The 18775-nt window shown below is 41.2% G+C and overlaps 1 protein-coding gene across 1 annotated transcript in view; it reads right to left on the bottom strand.

Moving 5' to 3' along the window:
* The window catches only part of SOBP (sine oculis binding protein homolog), a 159163-nt gene extending 141029 nt beyond the window's left edge, over positions 1–18134 (bottom strand). Inside the window, exons 1-3 of the mRNA XM_081093834.1 lie at positions 18009–18134; positions 4356–4494; positions 2373–2558 (exon numbers count right to left, since the gene is read on the bottom strand). Of these exons, the coding sequence (XP_080949960.1) occupies positions 2373–2558; positions 4356–4494; positions 18009–18104 (421 nt within the window). The 5' untranslated portion in view covers positions 18105–18134. The remainder of the gene's footprint in view (positions 1–2372; positions 2559–4355; positions 4495–18008) is intronic.
* Positions 18135–18775: the final 641 nt, after the last annotated feature.

Raw genomic sequence — 18775 nt, 5'->3', positions numbered from 1 at the left:
CAGATGGCTATAAAACTCTCAGTGCGAGTGCCTTGACTCTATTATCCTGAATAACAACTCTGATAGAAGTTTTAGCAAAAGGACGAATTGAAATGACTAACTAGACAGAAGTCTTTGGATAATTTGTGGACTTAACTTATCCACAGAGAATTACTCACATAACTGCCTGAGAGACTATGGTCAAGGTCAGACAGGTTGGGACTCATTCAACAACAAGGTAGCCTGTGCCGTCTTATATATGGGCAACAGGAATTTGAATAGTATTCATTTATTCAACAAATGTTGGTGGAACACCCACTATGTGTCAGAGCTCACCACATACCCTGAAAACCCCACTATTTCCTGGCCCTTGTTACTGTCCCTTATGCTATTCCACAGAGGACTTTGGCAAAGCCCACAGCCTGACTCTTAGAAACGCTATTCACCTTCCAGTTATCATGAGACTTTTACCAACCTTACCCTAATGCAAGGGCTACCAAACTATGTCCCTGGCCAAATCTTGCTCACTGCCTTTTTTAACATAAAGTTTTCTTGGAACCCAGCCATGACCATCTGTTTATGTATCATCCACAGCCGCTCTCCTGTGACCACAGCAGAGTTCAGCAGTTGTGATAGGGACAGTACAACTCCAAAGCCCAAATTCCTACCTGGCCCTATTATAGAAAAAGGTTGCTAAGCCCTGAATTTGATCATATGACTAAGTGAAAATTCATCTCTCCTGTACATTTCTGCTTAGGAACGAATAGGTTAGGTCCTTGAAAGCAGAGAAACTTTCTGTATCTTTGTCGTTTCCTATAGAGCCCAGGAGTAGGATCGAGTCAGGTTGAGAGCAGATACAGAAAATTAAACACGTCCTTCCCTACATTTTGCTTTGAACAGATGAGCGCCTTGGAGTCGCATGGAAGACCGCATAAAACCGCTGGTGTTGGGTTACTCTGGCTTGTAATTCCTCAGAGTTCCAACGTCTAAGACTTCCAAGCCTCAGGTTTTGGCCTCTATCCCTTTGCATATTTATTTCCTGATCTGATGTGGAATTAGAATTAAATAGGAGCTGTGTGCTTGAATTCCACGTGGCTGGCTCAGCAGGAAACTCCAGGGCAGGTTTTTTGGCATGCCAGACTCATGTTAGCCTCAGCTATGCTAATTTCTAAAGCTGTTTGCTTTTGCTCAAATAAATCTTAGAAGGGAATTTGCATTTGGATGCGCACCTTTCATGCACAAATTATGTGCATGATAACTCTAGGGCCGACTGAAAACTGAAAAAAGGAAAAAATTAAATGGCTTTTGTTTGGCAGGCACCATGTTAAGGAGCTTTGCATACATTTTCTCAACTCAGGGACACAGCAAATCCCCTGGCGTGGAACTGCGATCCCCATTTTACAGATGGGGAAATTGAGAAGAGAGTTTATGTAATTAGTCCATGTTCACAAAGCTGGTGAGCGACAATTTGAACCCAAGCTGCCTAAGTCTGAAAGCTGTGTTCTGTTCACTGAGTCCCAGTCCCTTAATGATACCCTCATCGCCAGCATCACTCACCTAAGCCACTGGGCATCCATGCAAGCATGAACCTTACATTTATAAAATTAGTCACCCCTCTTCTTTTCAGTTGGCCTCTGCAAACTGGGTCTTGCAAAAAGCCATTTAACTTGTTCTTCAAAGTTCCTTCTTCTAAAACCACTTAAGAAACAACCTAGATTACCCATCTCTGCCATAGAGTTTTTTCTAATTCCTAGAAAGGTCTTTGAGAGCCTCCCAAAACTGCCCATTCCTTTAGAAACCCATAGAGGAGACCTGGCCCTCAAGACTACCAACCATGCTTACTTCTTTTCTTGCTAACCAGTCAGTGTAGATCTTATTTTAAAAATTATTTTATTTTTATTTCAAACAGATGATTTCAGAGAAGGAAAATACGTTTTTGTAGCCAGTGGCAGGAAAAATTTATTGTAGGTTGAAAGCTTACAGCCTAGGCCAGTGGTCGGCAAACTCATTAGTCAACAGAGCCAGATATCAACAGTACAACGATTGAAATTTCTTTTGAGAGCCAAATTTTTTAAACGTAAACTATATAGGTAGGTACACTGTTATTAACTTAATTAGGGTACTCCTAAGGCTTAGGAAGAGCCACACTCAAGGGGCCAAAGAGCCGCATGTGGCTCGCGAGCCGCAGTTTGCCGACCACGGGCCTAGACAATAGATTGGAGCTTTTGCTTAAAATAGCAATACTACTTTAAAGAATACATGCATTAACATTTCTTATCTATGAAGTTTCTAAAAGTTTTTTCAAAATTAACTCGAGCTTGATCATTATTTTTAAGATAGTTAAAACAACTTTCTATGAGTCATTATTGTTAGAAACCCCAGTAATGACTTACCTGCTGGTGGCTTTATGAAAGGTGGTGGAATTAAAGGTACAATAATGGGCACATTGCCATGATCCTTTGACCCTGCAGGTGAGTCACTGAGTCCATTTCCTGTGGCAAGCCCTGAATAGCCTGTGCTTATATTGTATGGTGAAATAACACTGTCCTCGGGTAATTTTGGTTTTGGCAAAGAATTTTCTGTAAAAGAAAAAAAATCACATTCAACATGACAAAAGAACTTTATTTCCCTTATGACCGCATTTTCTCGAGTAAAATAGCTCTGTAGCAAAACATATTTTCCTAGCAAACCTTTAAACACTTTACCAGAACTCTACAAACCATCCAGGACCTGTTCAGGCTTGTTGCCATAAATTTCCAATGGGCTCCTTTATAAGTTGCCCCGCTATGATAGCTAACATCCCAATTGCATCATAATGATGAATTTTACCACTGTAAAAGCCCATAGAAAATTGAGAGGCAATTAACCTTTTCCATGTACAAAGTGATGTATAGCAGGCATCGCTCTCTGTCTACTGGGGGAAAGCTGAAAAAGTGCCCCACCCACCCAGCACTGTAACTAGGTCCCAGTGTGTTATAAACTTGGTCCATAATATAATCAAAAGAAAAACAAATGATTAGAAACAAAACTGTTGTTGCACAGGATAGACCCATTAAATTAACTCATTAATATCAATTAAAAATGAAAATAAAGAAAACTTACAACAATATGAACTTGGTGAATTTTATCTTTGCATGTCAATCATTAAAAAACAAACAAACACCTTAACCATAGAAAACAACTTTTCCCCTTTAGTCACATATCCTGGTACTCCTGTTCCACAGAGGGAAAGATGGTTACCTAGACCAAGTATTTTATGAGATATTAGTTTATAGAATATGAACCCATAACTTGTATTTTTCATTTACAAGTGAAATTGATACTACTGCCATAACATGATGTGTACAATTTCATAGAAAGCTTAACATAAAATTTGTCACGTACATTCAATTCGACATGCCTGCAGGACAGCTCATTTATAGTTCGTGGCTTGGCATATAAGAAGGAAAAGTGCTATTTTAGAGACTGGAAACAAAATGCATGAACAGGTAGTTTATGCCAATAGATTCGGAATGCAATGCAAATACTAATCAAATTGCCAATGACAACACACAATTAGTTTTACCCACATTTCATTAAAGTTCCTCAAATTGCTTCTTCACATATTCCTCTTCTTTTCCTGGACATTGCTTCCAAATTTAGGTTCATAAGTTCAGTATCCATAAAACACCTCCTGATGGTCCTAAGCTCCCTCATGATGAGACATCTGGTTCTGCTACCACCAGCAGAATCAGTGTTAATTCAACTCTGTCAAGCCTCTAATTTCCACTCTTTGGCTGGGCTTTAAGGAACTTCTTATAGAATAATGCACGATCCAACCATCTACTATGTTCTTACTCTTCTACCTACCCTACCCACAGGTATTGGGGATGTGGGAAGGGTAAAAACTTCAAACACGAAACAGAAATAGGGCTTTCCTTTAGAATTCCCACCAAAAAAAAATGGGGGGGTTCGGGGGAATTACCAAAGTAACCATCATACTCTCTTGCATCTGAAAATCTAAACCTAGCATCTCACGTCACAGAAAGCACCAGTCTCCAACAATTCATATACCAAAGGGCTTAGAAAAGCAGGAGAAGTTAGCAAACATTATCCCTTTCTATACATTTGTGGGCAGGACTAGAGCACTCAAGGTTCCTAGCCCTTGTCTAGCTAGCTCTCCCGTTGCAGGAAGGAGATCAAGGTGTGTCTACCTTTGTTTTATGTTGTGCTCTTACATTCCGTGGAATTCTGCTTATGGGAAACACCGCTGGGGATGTGCGTGTAAATCAACCATTGGCATAATCAACAAAATGAGTCCCAAAGCAGCTCAATTCTGGCAAGTTGAGATAGTTAATCCTTCTTGGCATGAGCACAGGCACATTAAATGTCATTACCTTTGAGAACAGAAATGTGCTGCCGGCTCTCTCCATCTGTAGGGTAGCTCCTGAATTCAATATCTTCACCATCTTTCAGTTCAACCTTATCATAGCCATACCAGCCAAGGAGTTCATTCATGGTGTTTTCTGCAAAGTTCTGAAAGAGAAGCATAAGCTACTTATTTATATAATTAATAACTATTTGAAAAGAATGCATAAATCAAATTCCATTTGCACTACCCGTTTACTACCAGCCTCTACCCACCTCCCCTAGGGGCATGTTCATTTTTCAAATCCTGTTCAAAATTGTAATGCATTTAAATCTCAGGATGACACGTCAAATTATGACAGGCCTTCAGACATTTGCAATTTAAAGATAATTTTTAAAAAGGTATTAATTTTGCTTACAAACACACACGATTTTAGCATCTTCCTCTGCAAAGTGTATACCACACTAATACAAAAATATTGAAAGGTATAGCACAAAAACAGCTAAAAAAATTTTTGAAAATGAAAACAACTAATTGACCTTTTGTGGCTCAGATTAATGTAAGTTAGAATTGCTTTCTAATTCATCTCAAATAAAGCAAAACCTCAGCAAAGAAATTATTTAATTGTCAACACTACCACACAGAAAGCTAAATAGGCCACAAGGTTCTCCGTTTATTTTAATGAATGAAGAAAAATTTTATTAATAGTAGCACTGAGTGACAAGGGTTTCCCTTTTTTACTTTCCATTTTCAAGAGTATTCTTTAAAAATAAATGCATAATTTGCTTTATCAATTTCATTAGTGACAGATTCTTCCTCCATGAAATCAAAGGACACGGTGATTGTCTTTTGACATGTAATATAAAAGTACCAAATAACTCTAACATTTCCAGTCAACCCAAATTTTGGATAATGTATGAAAACTTTCTGAGTTATAAATTAATATCTAAATATAAGGTGCTGTTGTTAGTATAGAGATCAAACTGTGAAAATAATGGATCTATTTGGACAGATGTAAAGCCTTCATATCAGGTGACTATGTTTTATGAATTTGTCAACTGCTAGATCTGGAAACAAGATGTGAGACTGTGTTTGTTAATGATCTTAATTGGGCCTTAAAGAATCTCTATCCAGGGAAATAGAGAGATATTGGTTGATGGGTACGAACTTCCAGTTATAAGATTTAAAAGTTTGGTGATATAATTTACAGCATAATGATTATAGCTAATAATACTGTTTCACATACTTGAATATTGATAAGAGAGTAGATCTTACATGTTCTGGTCACAAAAAGAAATGTTAAACTATGTGACAGATGGAGGTAGTAGCTTATTTTATAGTGGTAATAATTTTGAAATACATAAATGTATCAAATCAACCCCTGTACACCTTAAACTTACACAGTTATGTGTCAATTATAACTCAATAAAGCTGGAAAACATTTTTAAAATAAAAAGAAGGAATCTACATTACAGAATAAGAGTTTAATAAATGTTTATTGAATGAATTTTTAAAAGCATCTCTATATGACAAGGCACCCTGAGCTTCCTAGTCTGAGCTAGAAATCTGTATATTCTAACCTTCTCTGTCTTTTCAAAGTCATTTCTCATTCTCCCTAGAAGCTATCATTTCTGCATTACACAGGGATGTATAATTTATATACCTGAAACAAAGAACCCAGGTTAAACCAAAGTGCTCATAGGCTCAATGTGTGAGTTCCATGTTCTCCTAAATTTCACAATTGGGCCCTGACCGGTTTGGCTCAGTGGATAGAGCATCAGCCTGCGGACCGAAGGATCTGGGTTCGATTCCAGTCAGGGGCATGTACCTTGGTTACGGGCATATCCCCAGTGGGGGGTGTGCAGGAGGCAGCTGATCAATGTTCCTCTCTCACTGATGTTTCTAACTATCTCACTCCCTTCCTCACTGTAAAAAATCAATAAAATATATTTTTTTAAAAATTTTCACAACTGGATTTTCAGCAGAGGTTGCATTATTTTAAAAAAATGATATTACACTACTGACTCCACAAAAACAAACCTGGCATTTCAAACCAACCACAGGATGCTAGATTTTTTTTGCTTTAGTACTCACTTAAGCTTAGAGCTCCAACTGGGTCAACCTGTGATGGTACAGCGCACAAGCAATTAAAAAAAAAATCTAGCCAGATTGATTCAGGGTTACCAACAGTGAGGCCAACAGTCATCCATATCAAGCTCCAGTGAGGCATTTATTCTCACTGATGGCTGGTCATGTCCACATTAAATAGACATTCCTTTCATGAATGCACAAAGATGATATGATCGATATGTATAATAAGCTCAGCAACTTCTGGAATACCACTGAGGAGGACTCAGCTAAATGATGCTCTGCTCAATCAAAAGTGATCTCTTTAATGAGGCATCAGTCTCCCCTAACACCCAATTTCTTTCACTGAGCTCAGTGCCTGGACTGGAGAATGACAGTCCTTAAGCACACAGACCCAGGTCCTCCATTAGTGGTCTGACAGCAGAAATCTCCAAGGATAAGGATTATACCTTGCATCAAAAAAACAATTCCAATAGTTTTAAAAGCCAAGTTCAAGCCATCCTATTGGTCTATGTGGGCTATTTGCCCCAATCTCTCAGAGAACTGTGCCAAGACAGAAACTCTTCTGCATAGTAACTCCTGGTCACCATATCCAATTTTTTAGACCATTTGTATCTGGGCACCTCTCTCTCTCCAATTCTGCCAAACCTCTGAAGTGACACAAAGGCTACAGATGCATAATTCATGGAGCAACTTCCCAGTCAGCATGTAGATGTGTTTGTTTTAGTTGAGCTGCAAATCCATTCAGTCCTTCAGAACCAATCCCAGGGATGAAATCCAGAAGTTTCACACATTTAAATACAAACTAAAACCTCTACTGGATCATTAACACCAAATTCATATTATTTGGGCATCTTAACTGTATCACTTAGTTTATGGTTTGTGCTGAAAACTCAGACACTTCGTGAGTCAATATGAACTTGATCTATTCCATGATATTCAAGTTACTATATCAGTGAAAATACACTCTAAAACAGTGATGGCGAACCTATGACTCATTTTCTTGGTTGATTTTTCTTTGTTAAATGGCATTTAAGTATATAAAATAAATATCAAAAATATAAATCTTTGTTTTACTGTGGTTGCAAATATCAAAAAATTTCTATATGAAATTTCTATAGAGTTAAGTTAGGGTTTTTCAAAATGTTGACATGCCGAGCTCAAAAGGTTCACCATCACTGCTCTAAAACATTCCCTTTCTTATCATTGAAGAGAAAATAAACTCCTTAATGTTTCAATATGTGATTTCAAAAGTAGAAAACAAAAGGTTTATAAAGCCTCAAGCCATAAATCTCAAACCTTTCATGACAGGAGGAACAAGACTTTCATTGAAAGGAGAGGAAGACAAACACCAAAGGTTCCTTTTAGTGTAAGCACAAGAAATAAACTATCACCTCTGAGTTACACACTATTCTATTAAGAAAGCGGCCCTGCCCTGGCCAGGGGGCTCAATTGGTTGAAGCGCTGTCCCATACACCAAAATGTTGTGGGTTCAAAACCCAGGGCACATACCTGGGTTTCCAGTGTGACCTCTAGTCAGGCATGTACAGGAGGCAACCGATAGATGTTTCTCTCTCTCTCTCTCTCTCTCTCTCTCTCTCTCTCTCTCTCTCTCTCTCCCTTCCTTTCTCTCTAAAATCAATTAAGACATGTCCTATGGTTGGTTAGAGCATCATCCCAATAAGCCAAGGTTGGGGGTTTGATCCCTATTCAGGGCATACACAAAAATCAACCAATGAATGCATAAGTAAGTGGAACAATAAATTATGCCTCTCTCTCTCTCTCTCTCTCTCTCTCTCTCTCTCTCTCTCTCTCTTAAAAAACAAAACAAAAAAAGAATAAAGAAGTAAGGAAAGCAAAGAACCCCAAGGAATAAATAACTTAAAATTTTTAATTTCTAGGTAGAATTTGATGCCAGACATCATATGGACTCATTATGGTGCTAAACCAAAGGAAATGTAATATACTTTTGTAGTTATCATCCAAGAAACATAACATATTCTAGAAGAAATGAATTGAATGTTTATGGCCCATAAGGGGTTTAAGCCCTTCTGCCAGAGAGTTCCAACAGCCATTTTTTCAACATTTTTTGTATTGTTATCCTTTACAAAAAAAAAATAAAATTCTATTAAAAGAATTATTCTTTTCCTACATAAGGCTATGTCAGTTATGTTTTTTTAAGGTGAAAAATAAAGGTGATAACAGTTAGAGTACAGAGATTCTGAGGTAAGGATATTCAACAATAAGAGAAGCTACTGCACTAAGGGTGACTATAAACTTTGCTTCCCCCTTAATCCTCACCCACCATTTGCCCTGGAGACTTAGAATAGCAAACTGAAGGAGAGTCTCTGAAAGTCTTTCCAGGCTCTGAGATTTTGTGAAACCAAAGAACTTCTACTTATATGAGAAATGAAATACCTTTTTCAAAGAAATATAATTATAGTGATCACACATCATAAATTTTACTGAACAGCCACTATTTCAGATATTTTATCATTGCTCCCATAAACCATCAAAATGTGCCAGAAATTTCAATATCCTGGCATCTGACTCACATTTTGCAGACTGCCTCTCGCCCTTGGAAGTGGCACAAAAATCCTCTCTCATACCATGTGGTCCAATTTGGGTTTGGAAAATAGGTCACTATAATTATAATGATAATGTCTAACACTCTTATAGCACTTTATAGTGTTTCCACATCCTTTAAAAGTCTCCTGTTCCTTTCAATAACCCTATGAATTAGGTATTTGATTTCCACAATAAACTTTTGGTGAACCTATGTAACATCCTCATTTTACAACAGAAATGAAAGCATCCAGAAGGTAAATGACAGGCATGAGAGGTCACCCAGCAAAGTCAGGATGAAAATACAGATTCTTATACCAGGCCTCTTTCTGTTGTAACTTCTATAAGGTCCAATGTGTCAGCAATCCCAAAGAAGCTACCTGCTTGGACCAAAGAGTTGCAAAGAGATAATCTCATTGGATGTCAATATCACATAAATACAGCTTTCAAGCCAGGGCACATCTACCTCTGTTAAAACTTCACTTTCTTTCAGATTTGATCATTGGGCCCTACTCTCCTTAATTATTTGTGCTGTTGAAATGGGGGGTGCTCAAATTTTATAATTAAAATTTAACCTTCTCACTTGACAATTTTTTGACATCACATCTGACCCTAATTGCTTTGCACGCCTCTTACTCCCCCGTACCTCTTCCTCACCCTTTCCAGTCTCTCTCTCTCACCACCAGGACTCCTAAGGTAAGAAGACAACCCTAACATTTAGTCTGAAAGCATAATCTCTTCCCAGAATTTAAAAAAAAAAAGAATCACAGAAAGATGGTGGAAAGGCAGGAAAATTTACTATTTCTCCACTCCTCTGAGTTCTTTATATACTGGCAAACTTTATTTTTATCAGAACTGAATCCCCAGGACATTAATTAGACCACTGTCGTTATTCAACTGGAAGTACTGCAAGTTCAATCTAATGATTTTCAATTGAACATTTTACCAATAAAGAGTTGGCTTCAAGGCACTTTGAAAATAACAATTATTACAAATTCTCAAAATACCTCTGAAGCACAAGTATTTCAAGGTCTTCCAAAAGGACTAATGATTTTATTTTTAAAACAGCAAGCAGATTTTAAAATATACATAAGTATCACTGATTTCTTTCATCCCAGGCCTTGCATAACTGAATGTCAATGTGTTTTCAACTTTGTATCCTATCCTACCCAAGAGAGCAGAAAGCTTTCAAAGAGCTCCCAATGACTCATTGAAATAAAGAAAACGCCATGTCCTCCATCTCCCCACAAACATAATTCCCATTTTCCCTCCAACTTCCAGTTCTTTTATTTCTAATCCTCACCTGAGGATATCTTTTCATCAATTTTTAGATCATTCACTTGCCTCCTGTGGGCATCCCCATGGGGGTTCGAACTCACAACTTGTGTATGTGCCCTGTCCAGGAATCAAACCCACAACCTTTTGGTGTTATGGGGATGATGTTCCAAACAACTGAACCACCCAGCCAGGGCCCAACTTCCAGTTCTAATAAAAGATGTCATCTATCCCAAATACATTAAAAGTTACTTGAAGGCAAAAACCTTTTATTTCATTTTATTCCTCACCTAGCACCATGCCTAGCATTTAGAATGTACTCAAGAAATGTGCTAATCTGTTTGAATGCATTCACAAATATTTTAAAAATGTATAAGTACAGAGAAATAATCAAACAAAATTTTTAAAAACTGATTCTAAAAATAAATATTTGTACATTAAAAATGTATAATATCCGGTGTTAATGAGCACTCTCCTAGTATTGGGAATTGAAGTTGATACAACATTTAGAAAAGGTAATTTGACTCTATGCATTGAAAGTCTTAAAAATGTACATACCCTTTGATTCAGCAATATTATGTCTAGTTATTATAGAAACTAGTCTAAGGAAATAAGTATAAAAATATGCAATGTTCAGGAACACTTATCTCAGTGTTATTTTTCTTAGAAGCACACTATAATGCCAAACAATAATAATTTGGTAAATACATTATAGCTTAGTCATGGAATGAATAACATAGAATACTATTTTATTAGTGAAATATATTCTGTAGATAAATTTTTACTGCCATAAAAGATATTAACAATATATTAAGTTTTAAAAGGAAGGTTAGTACAACATAAGATCATTTTGTTTTTTAAAAATAACTATATACTATACATAGATAAGGGCATGAAAAGATATACATCAAAATGTTGACAGTAATTGTGTCTGGGTGGGAAAATTATAGGTGTTTTTTTAACTTATTTGTATTGCTTATTTTACTATTTCTGTCATGTCCATGTATTATTTTTGTAAAAATAAAAAGTTTCAATTAAAAATTAACAGTCTTCTCATAGCCAACCATGTCAGCCAAATTCACAATCCTAATGACAATAGAGGATCTGCCAGCTATATTACTTAACTTCAAAACATTCTGAAATACATCATCCAAGAAAGTGGAGCATATGAGAAATACTTTCAAAGGAAAAGGGAACCCCAATCCTGAACAATTTTACAAGGTGGGAAAAAATGTGAATATCTCACTAGCTAAGGTTATTAACAATAGAATTATGGTTGTTTTTGGAAAGTGTTTTATCTCCCTTTTTACCTCCATGTGTACTCACTTCTGAGGTAGATTTCTATTAAGAATCATTGGACTCGCTAATTGAGATTCAAATAGGAGGTGGGGAAAGAATCTGCAAAAAAGAGACCGTTTTCTTTTTGTAGAAAGTAGGCACTGAACTTGATTAGAAGGCAGTACCTAGCTCTATGCCCAGGTCTGGTCTAGGGCTGAATCTAAATCATCTCTGTTAATACAGATCAAGTGGATGGATTTTATTTTATGGTTCTGCCAAGAAGGTGGGAGGTAAAATTTAAACAGTGCAAAAGAAATATTGGAAGAGCCCATTAGAGATTACAAAGTAGTTCCACATTCATGATCCCACTAGATCAGATGGTATCCTAAGGACCAGCCACTCTCCACAGGTGACCCTTAGAGGGTCATGCGCACGCATGATATAACAAGAGCAGCCAGGTCTGCCTTCCTGATGCAGACTTTACCCACTGAGCCCTGCTGGTTGTACCTGAACTGCACCATTTTAGCTTGAAATCCTTTGAAGATGGCCACTGTGCTCCATTTGGATCATTTTGCAGCATTGTTCTCAGCCACAATACAATTGTTACAATGCGATTCTATGAGCAGAGGACACATCACGACACTAGAATCTAACCCCAGCCTCCAGCAGGCCTGGAGAGAAAGTCTGGTTCTCCTACTGATATATTCTGAATTGGATGGTTGTACATGGTAATTGGCATATGAAACCAAACTTGTGTGCTTCCACATATAAAATCCATGTTGTTTTATTGTCTTCTTGTAACACAGAGCAGACACTTACGTCCTCACATTTTAATCTTTGGCCAGGACATCAATTATCCTAGAAAGGTCAAACAAATGCTGTGAAATTGTGAAGAGCAGCCCCCGGGCTAATATTGTGGCAGGCATGGCAGGTGTGCAGCTGTGTGCAGCTGTGTCCTGTCACAGCTGCAGAAGTGCCCTAAAAATCGCCAAGACTTGTTACATAGTTTTCCTGACTGTGCCAAAGCCTCTGGTCCTAAAGCAGGACAGAGTTCCACAGCCCTTTGGTTACACAAGAGATATTAACACCCATCAGTCTACACATCCTAAAATATATCAAAATCTCACTCACCCCAGGCTTTCATGTCTGTTTACATGTTTCAACTGGCACCAGCAAAAGCAAAGTACTCTAGTTTTTTCTCATTTTAGGAAAATATTCAATAATCTTATTAGCTCGAGAGTGCAAGTGTGGCTGACTTCCCACGCCGCAAGAGGAAGTTTTAGACTTCAGAGATTTTTATATGACCCACCTTCTACTACTTCCAATAATATTTTTCAAAAGAAGTAAAAAGACTTAATAAAAAGAACTCTTCCTTAGAAGATATAAAAAGTCTGGTCCCCCTGACAAGACATTATAGTTCCCAAGAACTCCCCCTTTTCAGATAGTCACTTGCACTCACTGATATTTACGCTTTTTGAGGTTCTGTTGGTTTTTTTGGTTTTGTTTTTGTTTTTTGGGTGTGTTTTTTTTTTTTTTACTTTCCTTTACAAACTCTGTTGCCTCTTGGTTTCTGGAAGTCTGTCTTTCACACAAGGAGAGTAGGGCTTGGCTTCTCAGAGCGGTGCTTGGCAGGCACAGAGGCAGGAAACGCAGAAGGGAATGAGTCTGTCAGACTCATTTTCTTCTAGTTCAAATGTTTATTTCAGATTTGGGAGGAAGTGGAGTGGTTCCTTTCCATTTCCTCGTCTCTGGAACCTGCGAGTTGTATAAGGCTTGGAGAATCTCTCTCACCACACATCATACTCACAAGTTCACAGATGGAGACTCTTCAGAAAACCTCCAGTTAACAGAGCAGAATTCACAGCTCTCATGCCCTTCTGGGACCATCTCTCATGGGCTTAGGACTGGAGCATTGAGCTAGAGGACTGAAAGCAATGCAGAGAACAGGGCTGGTGGGCTCAGGAACACCCTATTCCAGCTCCCAAAGGGCAAGGACTGGGACGAATGTCTCGACTGACATCTGAGGCGGAGAGGTATGACATCATTTGTGAATGCCCCAGTGTGATCTGGTCCTGAGCCCACTTTCTAGGTTCCTGAGACTTACGGGGTCTGACACCAGGATGGTGTTTCAACAGCAAAACTTAAAATATACATGTTTTAGTAATGAACTGATTTCAACCCATGCTAACTTTTCTAATCCATACTCTGATTTCTCCCCCCCCCCTTTTTTTTTGTAAAGCCAAGCTATTTACCTCACTACACTCACCAGCTCAGCTCTGCAACTTGTTTTATCATCTACGCAATTGACACAGTTCATTTTTAATGCCAAATGGAGACCATCAGAAACCAAACTAGAAAATCTTGTGGTGAGTTTACTACTAAACTCTAACAGATGTGACTGACTCTAACTGAAGGCATCAGGACTGACGCATAATTTTAGGTACAAATTACTTACTGAGAATATTTATAGACAGAAAACTTCTTCAGCTCAAAAGAAGACCCTAGACATTTAACACAGATTATCTTGTAGTGTAGCAATTGATAAAGTAGCCAAACATTGTATATGCATTAATTATGGTTTGTTTAGGAAAGTTCCCAGGGCAGAGTGCTTGATCTAATCATGTTGTTTTGCCAAAGAGTTTTAAAAGGTAAAAGCCAACTCAGTATCTTTACTCATAGTATAGATTTTCTAGTTGCATCACTGTTTGATAACCACTTATTATGTTCCCTAAGATGTATGTGCACAAAATACATACCTTTAAGTGAACTCTATTTACACTTACGCATCTATACACATTTACACATCCAATAGTAACAAACTAGTTTTTATATTACAACGACCATGCTCTGGATGAACTCCTAAAACAAATTAACCCTTCCACATGTCAGAATTCCCTCCTAACATGCATTTATTATGATACTCATGAGTTGACAGTATAACGAAGACATATTACATTAGATACAATCACAATATTCAATTCTGAAACCAAAAGTAGTCAAAATGTAGATCACATTTTTTTCAAATTTCCTTTGTTGGCCACTAATTAAATAAGGCATCCTAATTGCACATACAGTAATGAGTCTTTTTAATCAATTAAAAAACCCAGGATGAAAGGAGGAAGAAGAAAAGGAAAGATAAAGAGTCATTGTAAAGGTCATAATGAGACAAACATTTCTGCTTGAAGATGTTGTCACTGAAGTTACACTCTAAGCTAGCTATGCCAAGTCATGCACTTCTCATGCACAGAATTATATTGTATCAAATTTAAATTTGTTACAACTGCCATGTACATTAAACCAGCGATAAGGAATATGTAACTCAATATCTGATCTAGTGAAACAGCAACCAATATTAGCTCCCAGCCACATGAAGACAATCTCCAATGCCATTACTGGTGTCAGCTAAACCTCAGCCAGTTTGTCTTTTCAAATACATCTGTGACTATCTCAATTAGGAAACCTTGAAGGAAGTCTCTATGAGGAGGTAATTTTGTTGCTCATTCTTGGTGCCCTGCATTGGCTGTACTTAAAATAGACACTTGTACCAATGTCCTTTCTATTACCCGAAGGGGAAAAAAAATCACATACACTCCAGTCCTTTTTCTTTCAGCTTGCAGAGAGGCAACTTGATCCAACCAGTGTTGAAACCTGAGTAGGTCACTGTACACCATGATAAAATTCCCTAATCCCTGAGCCAAATCTCCCTAAGGGGGGCCTCCTCCTGATCCTCCACTTCCCAGGCTGACTTTTCCATTCGCTCTCTCCTCTTTCCCCCTTTCATTTCCCCTACCTTCAAGCCTTGATATGTGATCCTGGTGGGGGCTCAAGTTTCCGTTTTTACAGCTTAGGCCGTGCTAGCTGTATACATTCCTTTCTTTCTGCCGGGCAGTGATTACTTACCAGGGCTTAGTTTACACTGGTCCAGATGAAAGCCGTTCAGATGAAGGCAAACACAGCCAGGCAGCTCCAGCGGCACCGATAGGAAGCTGACAAGGCCACATTGTGCTCTCGGTGACATTTTGTTGCACATATTTTTATGCAGGGCAACCAACTTGTTATGTTACTCTACGCTTCAGATGGAGGGGTACTAATACCATGACGTTTGGGGATGGGTTTTACTGATGCGGTTATTACTCTTAAAAACGGAAAAATTTTAATGAGTTCGAAATAACCCTTTCACCTTTTGTCTTTGAAAAATCACTTTTAAGATGAGGACTTTTAGTGCTATTATATTAGAGGAATGCCTACTGAACAATTCCACTAGGAATGGGATTTCATGACTCCCTGGCATGGTGTGCTTGGACAAGACTGAAGATTTCGGCCAGGGGTCTCTGACACATTGTTCCAAACCAGAGAGAAAACACCATGCTACAGGCAACTGAACTATTTGCTGGGTGGAACTTTTCATTTACTGCGACTATGGGTCGAAACAATAAGGATTAAAACTTCAACTAGGAGGTGGTGATTTAAAAGAAAAATAACATTTTCAAAAAGGAAATTCTGTGCACGGAGGTTAATTCCATACTTAGTCCTGCAGCACTGGCTAAAAACTGTGTAATTTTTCCCTTCACACAATGTTGTTTTTGTTTCTTCCTCACCAGTTCAGACAAACATCTGTTATACTGTAGAAGGACAACTATCTCCCAAACCACGGAGTGCACCCGCAGCCAAAGTCAACAACGCGAGCCCCAAGCATCGAGCACAGTCAGCCTTTATATCCAGCCGGGATAACATTTCACATGTTTTGATTAAAATTAGCTAATTTGTAATTCTAGAACCTATGAAACTTAAAAGCTGCCATCCATATAGATCACATTAGGCAGTGTTTTAAAGGGCCAGTGCACACTCATTTCCTGGTTACTTCACCTCTCTCCTCTTCCTCCACCCCCAATTTAAAATGAAATGGGAAAGTAATCTGGAAATGCAGGAAGGGTAAGTGAGGAAGAATGGTTACGGTAGATTGTTTGAATTCCAGCCCCTTTGGAGGACAACTCCTACTGGTCTCTCTCTTACACACACTCTTGGAATCAATGGTGGTTTCCATCCCAAAGAATGGCCCTGATTTCCAAGGCAAATCTTCCTTAACTCTCTTACTTCCCACAGCTGCACCTCATACTTCCAAGCACTAAGTTCCTCACCCAGAAAATAAGAGCCTTAAGTTCAAAATTTGGATTGTATGGAAATTTCCCGGGGGCGTACATATAGGATATATTATCCATGTGTCCCTCTCAGAGCGTGGGCTTCATACACGGCACTCTCATAGAATATGTTTGTTCTAAAGAAGAAAACATCAAAATGCGATAAATTCAACTCAGTTGCGTGCCATTTTCATTCGGGTTGTCCTTTAAATACAAACTTAACCAACCTCAGCAAGTCAGTTGGCAGTGTTAAGGAGTCTATGCAGAAGATGGAGACCTAAGACAGCTGCAGGATGAAAACTAAAGCCCCCCCCCACCCCCACCCCACCCCCCAAATCTGCTACTTGTGTGTAACTCAAAGAAAAATAGGTAAATAAAATAATCTTTTCTAAATCAGGAGGGAGTCCTGTAATCACAGAATAAACCCCTCGCCGGGCAAAAGCTGCAACTTCATAGAAAATAAGGGGGTGGGGGGCCCACGAGGGTCTAGAGCTGCGAGGCGCTCTGGTGCCGTCGCTCCAACCGGAACAGCTGGAGCACCAGGCGGCTGCGCTGGCCACCTCTGGAGCACCGCTGGCCTGGCGCGGAGCCCGGCCTCGCCGAGCGGACTCGGGGCCGGCCTGTGCGAACAATGGGCAGGGGCCCCGCAGGCCGCCCCTCCGACAGCTATCCTTGGGCAGGGCTGGCCCGGGTCTGCTGAACTGGGGAGTGGAGCGTGCAGAGGCGCGGGAGCGAGAGCGGCGGAGGCAGCCTCGAGAGAGGAGCGGGCAGGGGCGGGCGAGGCGAGCCGGACGTCAAAACGGTACCCAGACCCGCGCCGCCCGGGCCGCGACTCTCCCGGGCACTGACAGCCCCTTTACGCCGCTCAGCTGGCTCCTCGGGGGGAAGCGGGGTCGGGTAGCCGGGAGGGGACCCGGGGAGACGGGGGAATGGAGCGCTCCCGGGTGCCTCGGCCCGGCAGCTCCTAACTTTGGAGGGACCAAGACGCGGAAAAAGCTACACCGCCGACTAGCAAAGCCTCTTGGCCGTGCCCACCGCCACTTGGGCCGCCGGACGCCTCCCCCTGGAACGCGCCGGTACCAACCTGGGGTTTACACGGTTAAAGAGTGTGTGGTTCTCCGGCCGCCCCCACCCCCACCAAATCGGAGGTAGGCAAACCCCGAGGATGCAGCCCGCGAGTTGGCCTCCGTTCTGCACCTGGACGAGCAGCGGAGGCGTCCAGGGCATCCTACCGGAACTGACAAGCGCTCCGCTGTACCCCCAAACCCATACAACGGCCCGAAGGGAGCGGGCGGGAGAAAGAGCGCGGTCGCTCGGGCCCCGAAGTCCCAACATACCTTCATTTCCTCGTTGATCTCCCTCTTCACAGGGTGAGCCGGCTTCCTGCTCCTTTTACTTTCCGGAGGTCTCCCTTCTTTCTCCATTTCTGCCATGTTTTTGTGTCTGGTTTCTGTGGAGATGAAATGGCTGCTGCCGCCGCCGGCGGTGGCGGTGGCGGTGGCGGTGGCGGTGGCGGTGGTGGAGGTGGTGCTGATGGTGGCAACGCTGGCGGAGGTAGCGGTGTCGGCGGGGCTGGGCCGGGAGGGGGAGGGAAGGCAGGCGCCGGGGAAGCGGGGTCTCTTCTAGCGGCGGAGGACGTCAGAGGCTGTCAGAGGGGAAGGAGGCTCGAGGAGTCTCGGGGATGCCGCCGCCGCCGCCGCTCCTGCTCCCGCTGCCGCCGCCGCCGCCGCCAACGCCGCCGCTGCCCCTGCCGCCGCCGCTCCCGCTGCCGCCCCGGCCGCCGCCGCCGCCGCCGGGCTGCATCCTCGGTGCCCCGTGGAGTCGTCAGCCATCTTCCGTCGCTCTGTCCGTCGGCATGGGCGAGGGGGGCGAGGGCCGGGCGCGGAGAGAGCTGCTCTGGGTGTGCGTGCGTGGATGTGTGTGCGCCCCGGAGAGCGCGCCAGCCCCGGAGCCCGGAGCCTCCCGCTAGCCGAGCCGGGGGGCGGGCCGGGGGCCGGCGTGCGGAGGGGGGAGGGAGGGAGCAGGACAGGGAGGGGCGGAGGGAGGGGAAGGTGGGGGGCCTAGGACAGCCCCCAGCTCCCGAGCGGGCGTGGCTTCCACCGCC

The sequence above is a fragment of the Myotis nattereri genome (genome assembly GCF_964212035.1).
Source record: "Myotis nattereri genome assembly, chromosome: 6".
Lineage (NCBI taxonomy): Eukaryota > Metazoa > Chordata > Mammalia > Chiroptera > Vespertilionidae > Myotis > Myotis nattereri.
This window is presented reverse-complemented; position numbering and strand designations above follow the sequence as displayed.